The 18,224-nt window shown below is 57.9% G+C and overlaps 1 protein-coding gene, 1 long non-coding RNA gene and 1 other non-coding gene across 3 annotated transcripts; 1 reads left to right on the top strand and 2 right to left on the bottom strand.

The window, feature by feature from the left end:
- Positions 1–140: 140 nt before the first annotated feature.
- LOC118690239 (uncharacterized) lies at positions 141–4,849 on the top strand. Its single transcript, XR_008508554.1, has 2 exons — positions 141–481; positions 587–4,849. It is a non-coding gene; the product is annotated as an uncharacterized LOC118690239 (long non-coding RNA).
- LOC118690238 (uncharacterized) lies at positions 2,235–5,606 on the bottom strand. Its single transcript, XR_004980750.1, has 3 exons — positions 5,180–5,606; positions 3,935–4,651; positions 2,235–2,683 (listed from the first exon to the last, which is right to left on the bottom strand). It is a non-coding gene; the product is annotated as an uncharacterized LOC118690238 (transcript).
- Positions 5,607–7,855: 2,249 nt separating this feature from the next.
- Positions 7,856–17,735, bottom strand: MINDY4B (MINDY family member 4B). The gene is made up of 12 exons (XM_036388863.1): positions 17,608–17,735; positions 17,328–17,355; positions 16,118–16,255; positions 15,298–15,417; positions 13,825–13,916; positions 13,423–13,588; positions 12,967–13,032; positions 12,365–12,435; positions 12,139–12,208; positions 11,666–11,824; positions 9,946–10,126; positions 7,856–8,583 (listed from the first exon to the last, which is right to left on the bottom strand). Exons 1-12 carry the CDS (start codon positions 17,709–17,711, stop codon positions 8,441–8,443), a joined length of 1,338 nt encoding a protein of 445 aa, XP_036244756.1. The 5' UTR covers positions 17,712–17,735; the 3' UTR covers positions 7,856–8,440.
- Positions 17,736–18,224: the final 489 nt, after the last annotated feature.

Below are 18,224 nucleotides of genomic sequence, written 5' to 3'. Positions count from 1 at the left end.
CCGTGCCCGCCTCGGCGGGGCTGCGGGCGCCGTGCGGGCCGCACCGCCCGGGGCCCGCGGCCGGGAGCGGAGCCGGGGCGGCTCTCACGGGGCAGCCGGAGGCGGCCGGGCTGCGCGGGGCTGCGGGGGCCCGTGGTGCTGGTGGGGGCCCGAGCCGCCGCGCCCGGTCCTGGTCCCGCCGTCCCGGCGCTCCGCGCCTGCCGAGCCCCGGAGCAACTGGGAGCTGGACTGGGGGTGACACGCGTTACCAAACCCGACGTGACTGCCTGTTCGGACACGACCTGTCTGCACCTGGAACACCTGCCCGAGTGGATTCCTTACACCTGTGTCACACGTTTGTCACACATCTTCCCGATCTCTCCCGTAGGACTTGGCGCTGTCGAACCTCTCCAAGGAATCTGCACATACAGCTCGGAGAATAAAAGAGAGAAAACCGTCTTGCACAAACCCAGCCAGGTTTGGATTCCCCTCGGGAGAGCAGGTGTGTGCTGCTTTAGCTGTGCTCTCGGTAAGAATTCGCAGTGTCTTACTAGCACGTGAGTTCCACAACAGAGAAGTCAGTTTCACTTATATTTCAGATGGAAAGAGCGTGTTGAGGTGCAGCCAGTGTCTCGGTGGCTCACCTGGTGTCTGTCGGTGCCGAGCACTCCCCAAAGCACTGCGAGATCACTTCCATGGTCCCGACAGCAGAGGGCCGGCAGGCACGGCCAGGGCAGGCCCCTCGAGGTGAGCTGTGCTCGCTCCAAACTCATCAGTCCCTGACAGGTGCATTTTAATTTGTGTCTGAAGTGGAAATAGTTTCTAGGGAGAACTCTAGAACCACAGCAGGTGCTCCTGGTGGGCTGGAGAGCAGCCAAGGGGCTGCAGGGCACCTGGCTGGCGCTCTCCCCAGCATACAGGTCTGTCTGCTGTGAGCTCTGTCTGGATGTGCTTCACCCTCCCTTTCAAGTCTGAGGGCTTGAGAGGGGTCAGCTCTGTTCCAAGAACCAGGCAGGCCTCAATAACCTCTTCTGAATGTCTTGAGGAACTGTCACACTTCTACTTGGCAAGTCATATCAGCTGCCTTGGGAAGAAAACCTGAAACCTGAGGGAATCCTGAATGAATGTCACCTATCTGCTCAATGACCTGAACTGGAAACGCCTCTTTTCTTGGCAGTGCCAGCTGAGGTATTCCTTATCCTAAACTCAGTTTCAGTCAGAAAAGACACGAGGTGATGGGTTCATTTTGTGTGGGTTTTTTTGAAGTGAAATCTAACAAGAGTTTGCCACTTCTTCAGAACTGAGTGTCTGGACAGACCTAATGATAACATGTGTTAACTTATCTAATGTGGATTACAGGTAACACTGGAGTAATTAATTAATCCTGCTATATTCAAAGACACATTTTGGAGTTTTACTTTATGCAAAAATCCTCTTACGTCCCAGCTGTCAGTAAGAAAACTACCTTCCACTACAAGTTTTACTGAATTACAGAAAAATTAATCAAATCCTTAGGAATTCTTGCTTGATGAATCCTGATGAAAGCACAGGTGGTAACAGGTGTTGGAAGCATGGCTTGACTTTGATCCTGCTTATGCAGGGAGCAATTAGTTCACCAGGCTGATGCTGCCAGAGTTCTGCCAGAGCACAGTGTAAGTGAGACCAGATGTAGAATCTTTAATTGTTGGTGTTCAGTGCCTAGAGAGTAAATCCTTGGGAGGTTTTTTCCATGGCTACTTCCAAGTTCTTGCAGCCAGACTGAGCTTCCCTTCACTGAGGCTAAACTTATTCTTGTGCACTTTTCTGAGGGCTGGTGATGGCTGCTATGGGCTTGGACACAGCTCTCCCAGGAGGAACAGTCAGGACTGGTTTTCCTCGTTTGTATTGTATTTATTCACACCAAGTCTCACCTGTCCCTTTACCTGCCGTTTTCCACCCCTGTGAGGCTTCCCCTGGCAGTGTGACCCCGTGGCTCACTGCCTCCCCCAAAGGGCAGAGGGACGAGGTTTGGCACAGCCCACGGGGAGCTGCTGTTTGCTGTCAGTGATTCAAGCAGAACGATCCCACGGCAGAGGTGGGAGCTGCAGGCAGAGTCAGTTGTGGTGCCAGCACGGCGGCGGGGAGGTGGCAGGGGCAAGGACCCCGCCAGGAGAGCCAGCCCATGCCAGGGATCCCAGCTGATCCAGCACGGCCGAGCACGCGGCGTAACCGCAGAGCAGCTGCCGCGCACTCGTGGGTTAGCACGGCTCCTCAGCGCAGGTTTTGCAAAATATTTATTGCAAAATAAAAGAAATATGGCAACAAAACTTAAATACCAAATGACAAGACACTGGCCATAAAGCTCTTGCTATATTAAGAATCTTTTACAATAATCAATAGTAGAATGTGTCCCAGGGCAGCTGCACATGGACATCCCTGTGTCTCTGGCTCCATCCATCTGCAGTCTGTGGGACTTGTGCCTCCTGCTTGCACCTGTACCTGGCCTGATCCCCCTAAAGCAGACAGGAGCCAGCAATTCCATGTGAAATGTACCATGCCATCCAGCCCCTTCTCTCCTTTTTCCTGTTGAAACCACCACCACAGCTGACCCAGTGCCCTTCCCTTCTGTAAGGTAGCAGGGAATGGAGAAACATTGCTGAAGTACCTACTGTTCCCCCCACGGCTTCTCCTGTGAGAGGTTCCTTGGATTTCCTTCCTTCCCCACCTACAAGGAAAGGACAGGCAGCCAGGGAGGATTGTGAGCAGCCAGGGATCAGGTTAGGAATGCTAAAGCCTGAAAGAATTAAATCTGGCCAGGGGCATCAAGGGCAACAAGCAAAGCAACCTCTATAGGTACACCGGTGATAAAAAGAAGACTTGGGAGAATGTGGACCCTCTAAGGAAGGAAATGGGAGCCCCAGTTCCCTGGGACACGGAGAGGGCTGAGGTACTCAGCCATGTTTCTGACTCAGCCTTCGTGGCAAGCTGCTCCAGCCACTCTGCCCAAGTCGCAGGAGGCAAAGGCAGAGAGTGGGAGAACAAAGAACTGCCTGCAGCAGGGGAGGACTGGGGTAGAGGAGGTCGAAGGGACCTGAAGGTGCACAAGTCCATGGGACCTAATGAGATGCACCTGCAGGTTCAGAGGGACTGGTGGAGGAAGTGGCTTGGCCACTGTCATCCATCGTGTTTGAGAAGTTGAGGCAGTCCAGAGGAGTTCCCACTGACTTCGAAAGGGGAAACATAACCTTCTTTTATTAGAAAGAGGAATAAGGAAGATCCAGAGAACTACAGGTGGTCAGGTCTCGCCTCAGTGCCTGGAAAGAGCTTGGAGCAGATCCTCCTGGAAGCTATGCTAAGGCACATGGAAAATAAGGAGGTGATTGGTGATAGCCAACGTGGCTTCACTGAGGGCAAATCATGAGAACTTAGAGCTCCTTCCAGTGCCTAAAGGTGCTACAAGAGAGCTGGAGAGGGACTTTGGACAAGGGCCTGGAGTAACAGACAAGGGGGACTGGCTTCCCACAGCCAGCGGATAGGGTGAGATGGGATATTGGGAATTAGGAATTGTTCCCTGGGAGGGTGGGCAGGCCCTGGCACAGGATGCCCAGAGCAGCTGGGGCTGCCCCTGCATCCCTGGCAGTGTCCAAGGCCAGGTTGGAAAGGGCTTGGAGCAGCCTGGACAGTGGGAGGTGTCCCTGCCCACAGCAGGAGGATTGGAACAGATGATAGTCTCTTCCAAACCAAACCCTCTAGTGATACTAAAGCCTTTTCTTAAAGCTCACCAGCATCAGAGGGAGTCTGTACTGCTGATGAAAAGGCTTATAGGTGTGCTCCAAACAGGAGCCTCTTAAGCCATATATCCAATGGAAGCACTCTTTACATAAAATATAATTAAATTATAAAAGGTAACTGTGTGTGTAATCTTCCTAAGGCACCCAAGAATTTTAAAAGACCTTGTCCTGCTCAGATTACTTACAGCACACTCTTGTTCCTCTTCTGCCCAAAGTTGCAACCGTTGGCTAGTCAGAAACCTTAGCATACAAGATGACACAGTTGAACACCGTAAAAAACAGGAACCAAAACCAAACCCCAGTGAAGCACTACATCCAGCCAGCTCGAGTCTGCTAGCAATGCATCATGGGCAACACATAGAAATCGTCACGTTGATGCCGAGGTTTCCGTTGTCAGCAAAGAGGTGTGCAGTGGCTGTATCAAAAACGAGGCAGTTGCTGTTGCGGATGGCCACGAGCACGCCGTCGTGGATGGAGCAGGGAGATGCCTCCCAGGTCAGCCGGTGGCAGCTGCCGTGCAGCTCCAGTCTGTACTGAAAGTTCTCTGCCTGCTTACGGGTGCCAATGAGCAGCACGGTGGCAAAAAACTGCTGGTGACCTTCGCACTTCTCCTGTTTCTTCAGCACCAGCATGAAGTGCTGACCAAAGCACGACTGCATCATCACCCAGTCCACTGCCCCTGGCAGGTTAATGTCTGTGGCAAGGAAAATGATGTCTTCTCCCTGAAGGGTGGTAATGCTTTTGTGGGCATGCATGAGGTGGGACATCACGGCTTCCAAGGATCCCTCCCAGTCACAGGAGGTACCGGGGCACGGGCAGGAGTAGGGACGGTACTCACAGATGGCTTCATGTTTTGGCTTTTCTGTGTGGTGGAGGGTCAGGGAGCAGCCTGTTGTGGCATACTGGAAAGAGACCAAACACAAGCCGTCAGGAAAGGCACCAGCACTAGTATGTGCTGCTCCCACCCATCAGCTGCAAACACAGGTGATCAACCAGAGCTACCGTGCTCATTGCAAATATTACATTACTTGTATGGAGCCCTGGATTCAAGCTGAGCTTTACTTAGTTTTTGTTTCCACTTAAAATGGATTCTTCTTGTCTTTTGTGGTTGTTTTTTCCTAATGCAAGCACTTAGATAAAATGGGCTGTATGGCTGAGTTGTACTTAGATCTGCTGTTGCAGTTAGATCTGATCCGTCCAGATCAGCTGGAGAGGTCCTGGCTTGGATATTCCTTTTCTTTAAAAAGAACAGAGGATTCTAGTTTCAACAGCTGGGGTGGTGGGTGGGTGTCCTCTGCAGGGGGATGTGGGGGGTGGTCTGGGGATATGGATGTGGGGGTGATGGCTGGGGGTTTTCGGCAGGGGTGCAGGGATCGGGGGTGGTCCCGGGGGCGGCCCGCCCGTCCCCCTGCCCAGCCCCTCATCCTTACCTTGCACGGGAAGAGGACAGCCGAGGCCACCTTCTCCATGGCCAGGTTCCTGATGTTGGGGGTGAGGGAGCCCCGGCAGGTGGGACAGAGGCTCAGCTGCTGCCGGCATTGCTTGCACACCAGGTGCCCGGCCTGGCACTGCAGGATGGGCGGCAGGACATAGTCGAAGCAGATGGGGCACTCGAAGAGAGAGGTCAGCTCCTGCTGCTGCTGTTGCTGCTGCTGGGGGGGAGGAAGAGGAGGAGGAGGGGGAGGCGGCGGAGAAGCCCCGCCGGTCCCCGGCAGGACGGCGGCGGGGGACGGGGCGTGCTGCTGCTGCTTTCCGCAAGGCTTGCTAGGGCCGGGGCCGGCGGAGGACGGGCGGCTCATCGCGCCTCGCCACCGCCGCCACCATCGGGCCGCGCTGGGGACGGGGCAGAGGCGGCGGCGGCGGCGGCGGCGGCGGAGGAGGAGGACGATGGACGGGGCGGCGCTGGGCGAGCGGCGGCTGCGCGCGGCCCCCGCCCCGCTCCCGGCGTGCCCCGCGCGGGCCCGCCCGTGCTGCGCGGGAGCGTCCCCTCCGCGGGACCGTGTCCCTTCACCGGCACCGTGTGCCCTCCGCGGGACCGTGTCCCTTCACCGGCACCGTGTGCCCTCCGCGGGACCGTGTCCCTTCACCGGCACCGTGTGCCCTCCGCGGGACTGTGTCCCTTTACCGGCATCGTGTCCCTTTACCGGCATCGTGTCACCTCAGCAGGACTGTGTCCCCTCAGCGGCACCGTGTCCTGTCAGCCCCTCAGCGGGACCGTGTCCCTTTACCGGCACCGTGTACCTTTACCGGCACCGTGTCCCCTCTGCGGGACCGTGTCCCTTTACCGGCACCGTGTGCCCTCCGCGGGACCGTGTCCCTTCACCGGCACCGTGTGCCCTCCGCGGGACCGTGTCCCTTCACCGGCACCGTGTGCCCTCCGCGGGACCGTGTCCCTTTACCGGCATCGTGTCCCTTTACCGGCATCGTGTCCCTTCACCGGCACCGTGTGCCCTCCGCGGGACCGTGTCCCTTTACCGGCATCATGTCACCTCAGCGGGACCGTGTCCCCTCAGCGGCACCGTGTCCTGTCAGCCCCTCAGCGGCACCGTGTCCCTTCACCGGCACCGTGTGCCCTCCGCGGGACCGTGTCCCTTCACCGGCACCGTGTGCCCTCCGCGGGACCGTGTCCCTTCACCGGCACCGTGTGCCCTCCGCGGGACTGTGTCCCTTTACCGGCACCGTGTGCCCTCCGCGGGACTGTGTCCCTTTACCGGCATCGTGTCCCTTTACCGGCATCGTGTCACCTCAGCAGGACTGTGTCCCCTCAGCGGCACCGTGTCCTGTCAGCCCCTCAGCGGGACCGTGTCCCTTTACCGGCACCGTGTCCCCTCTGCGGGACCGTGTCCCTTTACCGGCACCGTGTGCCCTCCGCGGGACCGTGTCCCTTTACCGCCACCGTGTCCTGTCAGCCCCTCAGCGGCACCGTGTCCCCTCAGCGGGAGCATCCCCTCAGCGGGACCGTGTCCCTTTACCGGCACCGTGTCCCCTCCGCAGGACCGTGTGCCTTCACCGGCACCGTGTCCCTTTACCGGCACCGTGTGCCCTCCGCGGGACCGTGTCCCTTTACCGCCACCGTGTCCCTTTACCGCCACCGTGTCCTGTCAGCCCCTCAGCGGCACCGTGTCCCCTCAGCGGGAGCATCCCCTCAGCGGCACTGTGTCCCTTTACCGGCACCGTGTCCCCTCCGCAGGACCGTGTGCCTTCACCGGCACCGTGTCCCCTCAGCGGGAGCATCCCCTCAGCGGGACCGTGTCCCTTTACCGGCACCGTGTCCTGTCAGCCCTTTACCGGCACCGTGTCATCTCAGCAGGACCATGTCCCTTTACCGGCACCGTATTCTGTCAGCCCCTCAACGGGACAGTGTCCCCTCAGCGGGACCGTGTCCCTTCACCGGCACCGTGCCCTGCCAGCCCCTCACCGGGAGCGTGCCCCATAGCGGGACTGCCCGCCCTCAGCGGGACCGTGTCCTGTCCCTCAGCGGGACCGTGTCCTGTCCCTCAGTGGGACCGTGCCGTGCCGGCGGGCCCGTGCCATTCACCAGGACCGTGCCGTGCCGGCGGGCCCGTGGCCCTCAGCGGGACCGTGCCGTGCCGGCGGGCCCGTGCCATTCACCAGGACCGTGCCGTGCCGGCGGGCCCGTGGCCCTCAGCGGGACCGTGCCGTGCCGGCGGGCCCGTGCCATTCACCGGGACCGTGCCGTGCCGGCGGGCCCGTGCCATTCACCGGGACCGTGCCGTGCCGGCGGGCCCGTGCCATTCACCGGGACCGTGCCGTGCCGGCGGCCCCGTGCCATTCACCGGGACCGTGCCGTGCCGGCGGGCCCGTGCCACTAACCGGGCCCGTGCATGCCCCCGGTGCGGCGGGAGCTGCAGGTGCCCAGGGCCTGCAGCGCCGGGGCTGAGCCGCGGCCCCGCAGTGCGATCGCAGACCTCGCGTCTGCTGTAACCTCATCCCGGCCCAGCATAATCTCTGGCTGGGTGCCGCGGCTTCTTTTTGTTTTTTGTAAAATTCAATAAATCGTAACCAAGTTTCTGGATCACTTGCAGAAGGTTTATTGTTCTCAATTGTTGTTAGCAACACAGTAAGGGTGTGACTTACAGGTCGTTTTGGAGTAATGACAATGAAAAAGGAAGTGGACAGTGGTTTCTGTCAGCTAGAAACAATGTGCCCTGCCCATGCTTGTCAGGTGAATGTAGGGTGCCAGGATTTGGCAAAGGCAGTAAAATCACTGAATCGCAGAACCCCAGAGCAGTTTGGGTTGAAAAAGCTCTCTAAGACCCAGTAAGTTCAACCATTACCCCAGCACTGCCAAGGCCACCACTAAACATGTTCCCAGATCACACATCTGCACAGCTTTTAAGTCCCTCCAAGGATGGAGACTCCGCTACTGCCATGGCATCTTTGCCAGTGCTTGACTCTTTTCCTGCCAGCTGTGGTGGGGAGCAGGAGAACCTGCATCCTACCACCTGGAAAAGGCATGCAGTGGGACAGGCTTGCAAGTCACTGTTCCTGCAGTGGATGCTTTTGCAGTGGGTGTGATGCCTTATGGACAGGGTGTCCCTTCAGTGCACCAAAGGCTGTTTGACTGGGGAGAGAGCTTTTTGTCCTCCAGACCGCAGTGACCAGTGCAGCTGGTAGTGTGTGGGAGATGGCAGTACCCTTCAGGAGCGGGGGTCCATCCTGCTCCCTCCTCAGAAGAAAGGGTCTGTCCCGTTCCAGCTGACGGTCGCACCTGCCCACTTGGTCCTGATTGCCATCTCCAGGGCTGGGCGCCTCCTCCCTGGGCTGCAGGGGCCTTCTCTCTCAGCCTCTTCCCAGTGATGCGAATGAGTGTCTGAAGAGGAAGTGAAAAATAAATGTCTAAAAAAATCTTAAAAACCCAACCCCACTCATAAAGGCTTCAGTGACAGCTAAAAGCAGAAGCCTCTGCAGCTGCATTGGTGTAGAGGTGCTGCTGTCCTGCGCTGAGCAGGGCCTCCCGGGCTGGGGACTGCCCCTGCGCCGAGGGCCCCCCGGGAAATTCCGGTGCTCTGAGTGCAGCTCTGGGCTCCTTGCACGATGTGTTTGCATATTGCTTTTCTGGGCAGATGCTCAGATAGTATCTGTGGCCACACCAGGTATCATGACAGTTATCTCAAATCACTCTGCTTCCTTGCAAATTTACCCTTTAGTTTCAAGGTTCTGACTTTGCTTTAAATGCTGCAGTGAAAGGAGAGCAAGGAAGGAGGCACCCAGTGAGGAAGGTAAGTGATGCACAGCAGCAGAGAAACAAGAACCTTGCACCTCAAGCACAAAGCCTGGTTCACAACCCAAGCGTTGCTACAGGAGCAGTTCATCCCTCCTGAGGGGATATGAAACTTGGTGGGGAACACGAGGGCCATGGTGGCACCTGGTGCTGGGCAGGAAGACAGACTTCAGCCGCAGCCAGCCAGGCAGGTGGCCCTGCTGCATGCCAGCCTCGCTGCGTTGGTGTGCAGGTTTTGTCTGGGATAGAATTCATTGCCTTCCCCGCGTCTGGTATGGAGCTGTGATTTGGCTTTGTGCTGAACACAGGGTTGATTATACAGAGGTGATTTTGTTACTCCTGGCAGTGCCCCCATAGCCAAGGCCTTTTTGCTCCCACCTACTGCCACGCTGGTGAGGAGGTTGGGAGTGCATGGCAGGCTGGGAGAAGACACAGCCAGGACAGAGGACCCAAAATGATCAAAGGGGTATTCCAGACCCTGTGACATCATGCTCAGTATATGAAGTGGGGGCAAGGAAGAGAAGAGAAAGGCCTTTTGAGTATGATGTTTGTCTTCCCAAGTCACTGCTGTGTGTGATGGGGCCCTGCAACACCTGCCTGCCTTTGGAGGAAGCGAATTCATTCTTTATTTTCCTTGGCTTGTGTGTGTGTGGCTTTTGCTTTTCCTATTACCCTATCTCTATCTCAACCCACAAGTTCTTTAGCTTCTACCCTTCCAATTCCCTCCCTGATGCTGTGGGTGGGGGTGTGAGTGAGCAGCCACACGGGGCTCAAGGGCTGGGTGGGGTAAAACCCCGGCAGATGGAGAGAATGTTGTTATAAATATTGAACTAATCATGAAACAGTCCAGCTTCCTGGTGTGTTTAAACTTTGTATTGAGTGTTTGTTTAACGCAGGAATGAGTTGTCTGCGCTGCCCATACCTCAGTCCCTGGTAAATCTGGGTCCGTACCTATCGTCAGGTGAGCAGTTTGGGTCTGCTCCTGCTGCCCACTGTAGAAGTACAGGTGGAAAATTCTCTCGGCTTTCCAGTCGGAGAGCAGCCGGCTGTCAGTGCTGAAGAGCACGCTGTGCCTGCCCGAGAGGCTGCACAGCCACACGGGCAGCCGGGGCGTCCGCAGCCCGGGGCTCACCTGCCCAGGGGGACACTTGTTGGGATCCTGGGCTGTGCTGGGGTCCCGCAGGCCGTGGGGCTGCCCTGTGCTCCCCTGGGCTGTGCTGGGGTCCCGCTGCCCTGGGGCTGTCCTGGGGCTGTCCCTGTGCTCCCCTGGGCTGTGCCGGGGTCCCGCTGCCCTGGGGCTGTCCTGGGGCTGTCCCTGTTCTCACCTGGGCTGTGCCGGGGTCCCGCTGCCCTGGGGCTGTCCTGGGGCTGTCCCTGTGCTCCCCTGTGCTGTGCCGGGGTCCCGCTGCCCTGGGGCTGTCCTGGGGCTGTCCCTGTTCTCACCTGGGCTGTGCCGGGGTCCCGCTGCCCGTGGGGCTGTCCTGGGGCTGTCCCTGTTCTCACCTGGGCTGTGCTGGGGTCCCGCTGTCCTGGGGCTGTCCCTGTTCTCACCTGGGCTGTGCCGGGGTCCCGCTGCCCTGGGGCTGTCCTGGGGCTGTCCCTGTGCTCCCCTGGGCTGTGCTGGGGTCCCGCTGCCCTGGGGCTGTCCTGGGGCTGCCCTGTGCTCTCCTGGGCTGTGCCGGGGTCCCCCTGCCCATGGGGCTGTCCTGGGGCTGTCCCTGTGCTCCCCTGGGCTGTGCCGGGGTCCCACTGGCCATGGGGCTGTCCTGGGGCTGTCCCTGTGCTCCCCTGGGCTGTGCCGGGGTCCCACTGGCCATGGGGCTGTCCTGGGGCTGTCCCTGTTCTCACCTGGGCTGTGCCGGGGTCCCGCTGCCCTGGGGCTGTCCCTGTTCTCACCTGGGCTGTGCCGGGGTCCCGCTGCCCTGGGATTGTCTTGGGGCTGTCCCTGTTCTCACCTGGGCTGTGCCGGGGTCCCGCTGCCCTGGGGCTGTCTTGGGGCTGTCCCTGTTCTCACCTGGGCTGTGCCGGGGTCCCACTGGCCATGGGGCTGTCCCTGTGCTCACCTGGGCTGTGCCGGGGTCCCACTGCCCTGGGGCTGTCCTGGGGCTGTCCCTGTTCTCACCTGGGCTGTGCCGGGGTCCCACTGGCCATGGGGCTGTCCCTGCGCTCCCCTGGGCTGTGCTGGGGTCCCACTGGCCATGGGGCTGTCCCTGTTCTCACCTGGGCTGTGCCGGGGTCCCACTGCCCGTGGGACTGTCCTGGGGCTGTCCCTGTGCTCACCTGGGCTGTGCCGGGGTCCCGCTGTCCTGGGGCTGTCCCTGTTCTCACCTGGGCTGTGCCGGGGTCCCGCTGCCCTGGGGCTGTCTTGGGGCTGTCCCTGTGCTCCCCTGGGCTGTGCTGGGGTCCCGCTGCCCTGGGGCTGTCCTGGGGCTGTCCCTGTTCTCACCTGGGCTGTGCCGGGGTCCCGCTGCCCTGGGGCTGTCTTGGGGCTGTCCCTGCGCTCCCCTGGGCTGTGCCGGGGTCCCGCTGCCCTGGGGCTGTCCCTGTTCTCACCTGGGCTGTGCCGGGGTCCCGCTGCCCTGGGGCTGCCCTGGGGCTGTCCCTGCGCTCACCTGGGCTGTGCCGGGGTCCCGCTGCCCTGGGGCTGTCCTGGGGCTGTCCCTGTGCTCACCTGCCGCTGCAGCGGCGCCCGCTCCCAGCGCAGGAAGCCCACGGGGCCCCGCGGGCACGGTGCCTCGGCACCGCCGCTCCCAGCGCCGCGCTCCGGCTCCCGGCCGCCGCCGAGCTGCCGCGGGCTCGCCCGGCCCGTCAGGAGCAGGCTGAGCACGGCCTGCGGAAACAGCCCGCTCACACCGGCGACACGGGCAAACGCCCCGTGCGCGGGATGTCCTGCTCCCAGCTTGTCCCGTCTGCCACAAATAGGGCAATGCCGGGCTGCCAGTGGCATTTTAGAAATTATTGTTACTATCATCATCATCATCACCTGTTTTTTAAGTGCACGGTCATGATTAAAATTGCAAAATATTTTTTTTATGAACTTAGGCTTCTTTTTTCTTTGGATTAATTACCAAGTGATAATTTTTTTCCTAAATTGGATGTGGGAATAATAAAACCAGAATGCTTGAGACATGTGGCTGATCCTACCTCCGTACAGGTGATGTTTCCAGAACTGATGTTCAACAGAGGAGCTGCGTCACCCAAATCCTCTTGGACCCTGTGTGGCCCAGCAGAGATCATCAGGGCAGCACTGGGCCTGTGCCAGAGGCAACACTGTACCTCCGTGCCTGGCCAGCAGAAATGGGAGGAAAGGAAAAGGCTTTTCAGGAGATGAAACTAAACTACAGGAGGATGTTTAAAAAGCAAAATATACCTTTCAAGTGTCCTAGAGAAAAGTAAACTGTATAAAAATAGGATCACTCCATGGCTTCCTTCACCTTTGAACTAAAAAAAGAAATAAGGCATCACAGGGGAGGAATTATGGCCTGTAAATAATATTTAATTAAAACAATTCCTCTGCTTCAATACAGCCCTATGTGAGTGTGTTGAGTTAGATGAGTAAGGTGTTATTCCAGGAATATTTTGTAACTAATTTTTTTTTAATAGGATCAGGCAAAAAAAAGAAAGAAGAAACTTCCAGTTATTGGCTAAGTGCGTTTTGTACAATTTCCCCCATATTTTTGCTGAGGCTGCAAGGAATCACATCTTTGAATGATGTACAAAATGCTGCCCTGTTTACCCAGTGTTTGTGGGCTGAAAGAGCTGGAATAATGGGTAAAGTCACAGGGGTTTACATGGGAGCAGAATCCCTTCCCATAGGAAAGGCTGGAAATGATCCATGAACTAACTGTACATTAATTATGTGAACATCCTGATGATGTTAACACTGCTGTGTCCAAAATGCCCAATTTGATTGGGAAATAAGATGTAATCTAGCAAGAAAATAACTTGGATAAAGCAGTTATCCCCACTTACAGAGTTTATGTGATCAGAGATGAACTCCTGAGCAGCAGCTTTCTCTGAGAACTCAAACAGCCGGATCTGTTGGGCATGGGCACCGTGAGAGTGGTGCAAAGGAGACAAGAGTTATACCAAAAAGCCGAGCTTTTGAATCTTGTTGTTCCATTAGTCAAGTGAAAGAACAATGCAAAGGTTTGCTCTGCCCCTTTGCCCAGCTGTGGGCTCTGGCGCTGTGCAGGGAGTCAGGGCAGCAGCTTTATGGTGACAGGACTCTCCTTTTTGCAGGAGAAGGAAGATGGGCTTTGGTGCAGGGGAGGTGGATGTATCACAGGCCACAGCAAGACCTGGGCCTGGGGTGATCCCTGTTTGTAGGGCAACATAAGTGGGGGAGCAGGTGCGGGAGGTCCTGCGTTTCAGGCCAAAGGTATCTCTAAGGAAAATCCCGATGGCAGAGGACGGTTCCATACTCACTCTGTCTGTGAAGCTGCTGGCTCTGCAGCCTGCACGTGGCATTGTGGTGACAGGGGCAGTGATGAGGCACACGACAGCTCTGCCACCTCCTCCTGCTGCCCACAGGGTCTCTGCCAGGGCTGTGGCCAGTGCCTGCCCCTGCTCCCTGCGCCCGAGCTGGCACAGCCTGTGCCAGGGGGAAACCAGGGGCTGTGACTGTGGCACCACAGAGGAGGGGGCACATGCCACTGTCCCAAAATCAGAGGATTTGGTGGGAAGAAGCCTTGCCTGGAGTCAGCCAAGGCTTCTCTCCCAGTGCATATCCCCACCTGAACCTGGATCCGGTTTGCCTGAACCCAGAGGTTCTGACCAAGCAATGCATGGAAATAATTTTCATGAGTCCCATGAGGCCCAGCAACTTACCTTTCCAGGTGGGTACATTCTGTCTCTCTTGTGAAGAGCAGGTATGTGATGATGTGTGCTTGTACAGCTGCCAGAATGGCTCTTGTTCCTCCCTAGGAAAAGAAAAACAGCCCCTGCCATCTGAGGAGTCTGAATGAGCACTTGTCACACCCAGCCGTCCCTGGCCAGGGGGACAACAAGAAGCCCTTATGGAGAAGAAGCTGCAGGGTAGCCCTGGCCATGTGCAGGGGCAGCAGGGATCCTGTGGGTGGGTGCCCTTCCTCCCTCTGTCCCAGGAACAGCCCCCAGCTCCAGGGACCCTCTGTGCTGGGAAGCCCCAAGGTTTGTTTTTTGTCCCCTCTGGCCTCGCAGCAAAGGGACAGAGGTGCTGGGGCAGCCAGGGCTGATGTGAGGCTGCACACAGGAGTGCCTGTGCCCGCTCCCCACCGTGCTGACACCCACCAGGGCTGTGCTTACCCACCAGGGCTGTGCTCCCTCCATGAGCACCGAGCTCTGGAATGCAGGGAGTGGCACCCGTGGTTGTACCTCGCATTCCAGCCCCCGGATGAGGTGGGGGGATTACAATTTGAGTGTGTATCTTGGCCTTCTGCTTTCTTGGGTGCAGCGTTGTGATGGTAAATAAGGAAGAAGAAAACCTCCATCTCAGAAAATTATAAATTATAGTCTAGGTGACTTCACTTGTTGGATTTCTAGGTGGAGCAGGAATAATCAGGTAAGTCTAATTCTCAGAAAAGATACGAGCTTTTTGCAACCTGTTGCATCTCTCCTGAGCAGGTGTGTGGGGTGCAGGTGTGCAGGGTACAGGTGTGCAAGGTGCAGGTGTGTGGGGTACAGGTATATGGGGGTACAGATGTGCGGGGTACAGGTGTTCGGGGTACAGACGTGGGGTACAGGTGTGTGGGGGTACAGATGTGCAGGGTACAGGTGTGTGGGGTACAGGTGTGTGGGGTACAGGTGTGCGGGGTACAGGTATATGGGGGTACAGGTGTGCGGGGTACAGGTGTGTGAGGTACAGGTATGTGAGGTACAGGTATATGGGGGTACAGATGTGCAGGGTACAGGTGTGTGGGGTACAGGTGTGCGGGGTACAGGTGTGTGGGGTACAGGTGTGCGGGGTACAGGTGTGCGGGGGTACAGATGTGCAGGGTACAGGTGTGTGGGGTACAGGTGTGTGGGGTACAGGTGTGCGGGGTACAGGTATATGGGGGTACAGGTGTGCGGGGTACAGGTGTGTGAGGTACAGGTATGTGAGGTACAGGTATATGGGGGTACAGATGTGCAGGGTACAGGTGTGTGGGGTACAGGTGTGCGGGGTACAGGTGTGCGGGGTACAGGTATATGGGGGTACAGGTGTGCGGGGTACAGGTGTGCGGGGTACAGGTGTGTGTGCTGCTGAGGCCCCTGCCCTGCTCCAGCTCCCAGGAGTGTCTGTGGCAGCAGCAGCTGGTGCCAGGTGCTGTGTGACAGTTTCACCTTTCCTGCCTGCAGCGCGTAGGCCAGGTGGGAGCGCGGCGGGTGGAACCTGAAGCGCGCTGCTGCCCACTCGCAGCTGAAGAGCGGGGCCGTGCTCCTGAAGAGCAGCTGCTGCAGCCTCTGTGGAAGAGGAGGCAGAGGGGCCAGGGTCAGGGCTCTCATCCTGGCATGAGGGTCTGTCCCATCAGGGCTCTCAGGGTGCAGGTGCCGCGCGTGCCCTCAGCCAGAGCTGCCTAGAGCCAGGCCTCACCACTTCAGAGCAAAGTGATGTTTGAGCTCAGTAAAGGGACTTCACACTGCACTCAGCCACTCTGGTGAAGCTTGGTTGTACATTTACATTTTACATTTGGGTACAGTGCGCATTTTGGGGAAGATTGCACCAGGGCCCATCGTGCCATTGCCTGCAGATCTGCCAAGCTGCTGGACAACAGCACCTGGCAGCAGTGCTTTTGGGGCCAGGCACTCAGCAGGAGCTGAAATCCCTCCCTGATGGTGTTAAGGGCCCTTTCCAAGCCAAACAATTCTAAGATTCCATAATCCTGCCTCCTGAGGCTGTTTGTCAGGGAAGCCTCCAAGTGCAGGGAAATGTTGCCTGTTGTCATTGGACTGGGTCTCTCCTGAGAATTATTGCGTATCAGCTTTAAGGTGGCATTCCAGCCATATTTGTTAAGAGTCTCCTAAATAATCCATCCCCATTCCACACCCTGTTCAGCTGACAGCAGGCTGAACCCTGCAGTCAGAGCACCAGGAAAGGCTCCCCAGTCTCTTTCCCTTCAGGAGATTCAATTACAGCTCATTCTTAATTCAGCAGGCAGCTCACCATGGCCGTGTCCGGGGAGATGGGGCAGCCACCCATGCCCTGAGGGAGCAGGAGGGGCCGGGGGACGGTGGAGGGCGGCTGTGACCCCGGGGACTCCCCGGCTCCGGGCGGTCCGTGGCCAGCGCTGCTCCGTCCTTGCTGCAGGGAGAGGAGCAGGCAGGGCATCACCTGGGGCCGCTGCTCCCTCATCCAGCGTGGGCATCACCCGGGGCCGCTGCTCCCTCATCCAGCGTGGGGCATCACCCGGGGCCGCTGCTCCCCCGGGCATCACCCGGGGCTGCTGCTCCCTCACCCAGCGTGGGCATCACCCGGGGCCGCTGCTCCCTCATCCAGCGTGGGGCATCACCCGGGGCCGCTGCTCCCCCGGGCATCACCCGGGGCTGCTGCTCCCTCACCCAGCGTGGGCATCACCCGGGGCCGCTGCTCCCTCATCCAGCGTGGGGCATCACCCGGGGCTGCTGCTCCATCACCCAGTGTGCCCTCAGTGCATCACCCGGGGCTGCTGCTCCCTCATCCAGCGTGGGGCATCACCCGGGGCCGCTGCTCCCTCATCCAGCGTGGGGCATCACCCGGGGCTGCTGCTCCCTCATCCAGCGTGGGGCATCACCCGGGGCTGCTGCTCCATCACCCAGTGTGCCCTCAGTGCATCACCCGGGGCTGCTGCTCCCTCACCCAGCGTGGGGCATCACCCGGGGCCGCTGCTCCCTCACCCAGCGTGGCCCCAGTGCTCCCAGGGTGGGCACAGCGCCTGGGCTGGCAGGGGGCTGGGGGCACGGGCTGCCCTGGAATGGGGGTGCCCTTGACTTCCAGCTGTTTTCAGACATTCCCAACACATCCTTCCGAGCTGATGACTGCAGCAGGTAATAGTGCTGTGTTTGTCTGAATTACCGACAAACTGTATACTGAATACCCTTCAGTGTCTCCCAACCTAAGGGCACAGCAGGCTTTCCAAATACTTACATTTTAGAGATCTTAGTTTGTTTTCTAAAACTCACCATGAAAACCATTAGTTTTTGATGGAAAGGTTAATCAAGTGTAGGACTGGTCTGCCCCTTTGACTTCAAAATATCTGAAGTCTGTTTCTCAAAGAAGCAGCATGAGAAATGAATCTCCATAGATACGTGGGCTGCAGCTATGGACGTGTGCCATCTAATGACAGCCCAAAACTCACCAGACAAACAGAAAATATTACCTTTGGAAAAGGAGTTACCTGATGAGTCGTGCTGTTGATTTCCAAGCTGAAAGCATAAATAAAGTACAAATGAAAACACCCAACAGAGGTATTACTAGCATGTGGAGAAACTGGAGTCCAGCCAGAAGAGAACCCCAGAACAAAGGAAGAATAAGACCTGTAGCATTTATATTACTGGGTACACAAGGACTTTTTGTCATTGTCACATAAGTTTTGTAATAAAACATAACTTGAAAAATTGCGTTAAATAACCACCTGGAATTAAAACTGTGTTAAAGAAGCGGAATAAAAACCTTACCCGGGGAAACTGAAGATTTCTCTCCATTTGCTGAGGTCAGAGATTCTGCTGGCGATCTCCTGCAGCGGTGCAGGCGCAGCGTGCCCGGCGCCCTGGTCACCCATGGCCCCGAGCGGAGCCGCGCTGGCCCTCGCAGGCACCGACCCTCCCGCCAGCCGGGGAGTCAGAGAGCCCGGCAGCATCAATGTTTAATGATGTTTAATGATGTTTAATGCCACAGGAGCGGCTGCTCGGGGAATGCGGGGCCGGGAGCGGGGGCAGGAGCGGGGGCATTGTCCAGCATGAGCAGGAACGGGGCTGTTTCCCAAACGGGGGCATTGTCCAGCATGAGCAGGAACGGGGCTGTTCCCCAACGGGGGCATTGTCCAGCATGACCAGGAATGGGGCTGTTTCCCAACGGGGGCATTGTCCAGCATGAGCAGGAACGGGGCTGTTTCCCAAAGTGGGGCAGAGCAGGGGCATTGTCCAGCACATGGCAGGACCAGGGGCATTTTCATGGATGCAAGGAGGTCCAGGGTCCATTCTGGGGCTCCCCCAGGGTCTTTCCTGGGGTTCCCTCAGGGTCCATGCTGGGGCTCCCTCACAGTTTGTGCTGGGCAGGCCATACCTGCTCTTCC

The sequence above is a fragment of the Molothrus ater genome, chromosome 10, assembly GCF_012460135.2.
Source record: "Molothrus ater isolate BHLD 08-10-18 breed brown headed cowbird chromosome 10, BPBGC_Mater_1.1, whole genome shotgun sequence".
NCBI classification, from domain to species: domain Eukaryota; kingdom Metazoa; phylum Chordata; class Aves; order Passeriformes; family Icteridae; genus Molothrus; species Molothrus ater.
Note: the sequence above shows the minus strand (reverse complement) of the source record. Positions and strands in the feature narration are given on the sequence as shown.

Coding starts and splice junctions, on each gene's coding strand:
- MINDY4B (XM_036388863.1), bottom strand. CDS start 17,711: ATGGGTGACCAGGGCGCCGGGCACGCTGCGCCTGCACCGCTGCAGGAG. Junction 13,589..13,824: donor GAATGTACCCACCTGGAAAG/GTAAGTTGCTGG, acceptor CCCCTGGCACAG/GCTGTGCCAGCTCGGGCGCA. Junction 13,033..13,422: donor CCAGCAGCTTCACAGACAGA/GTGAGTATGGAA, acceptor CATGCCCAACAG/ATCCGGCTGTTTGAGTTCTC.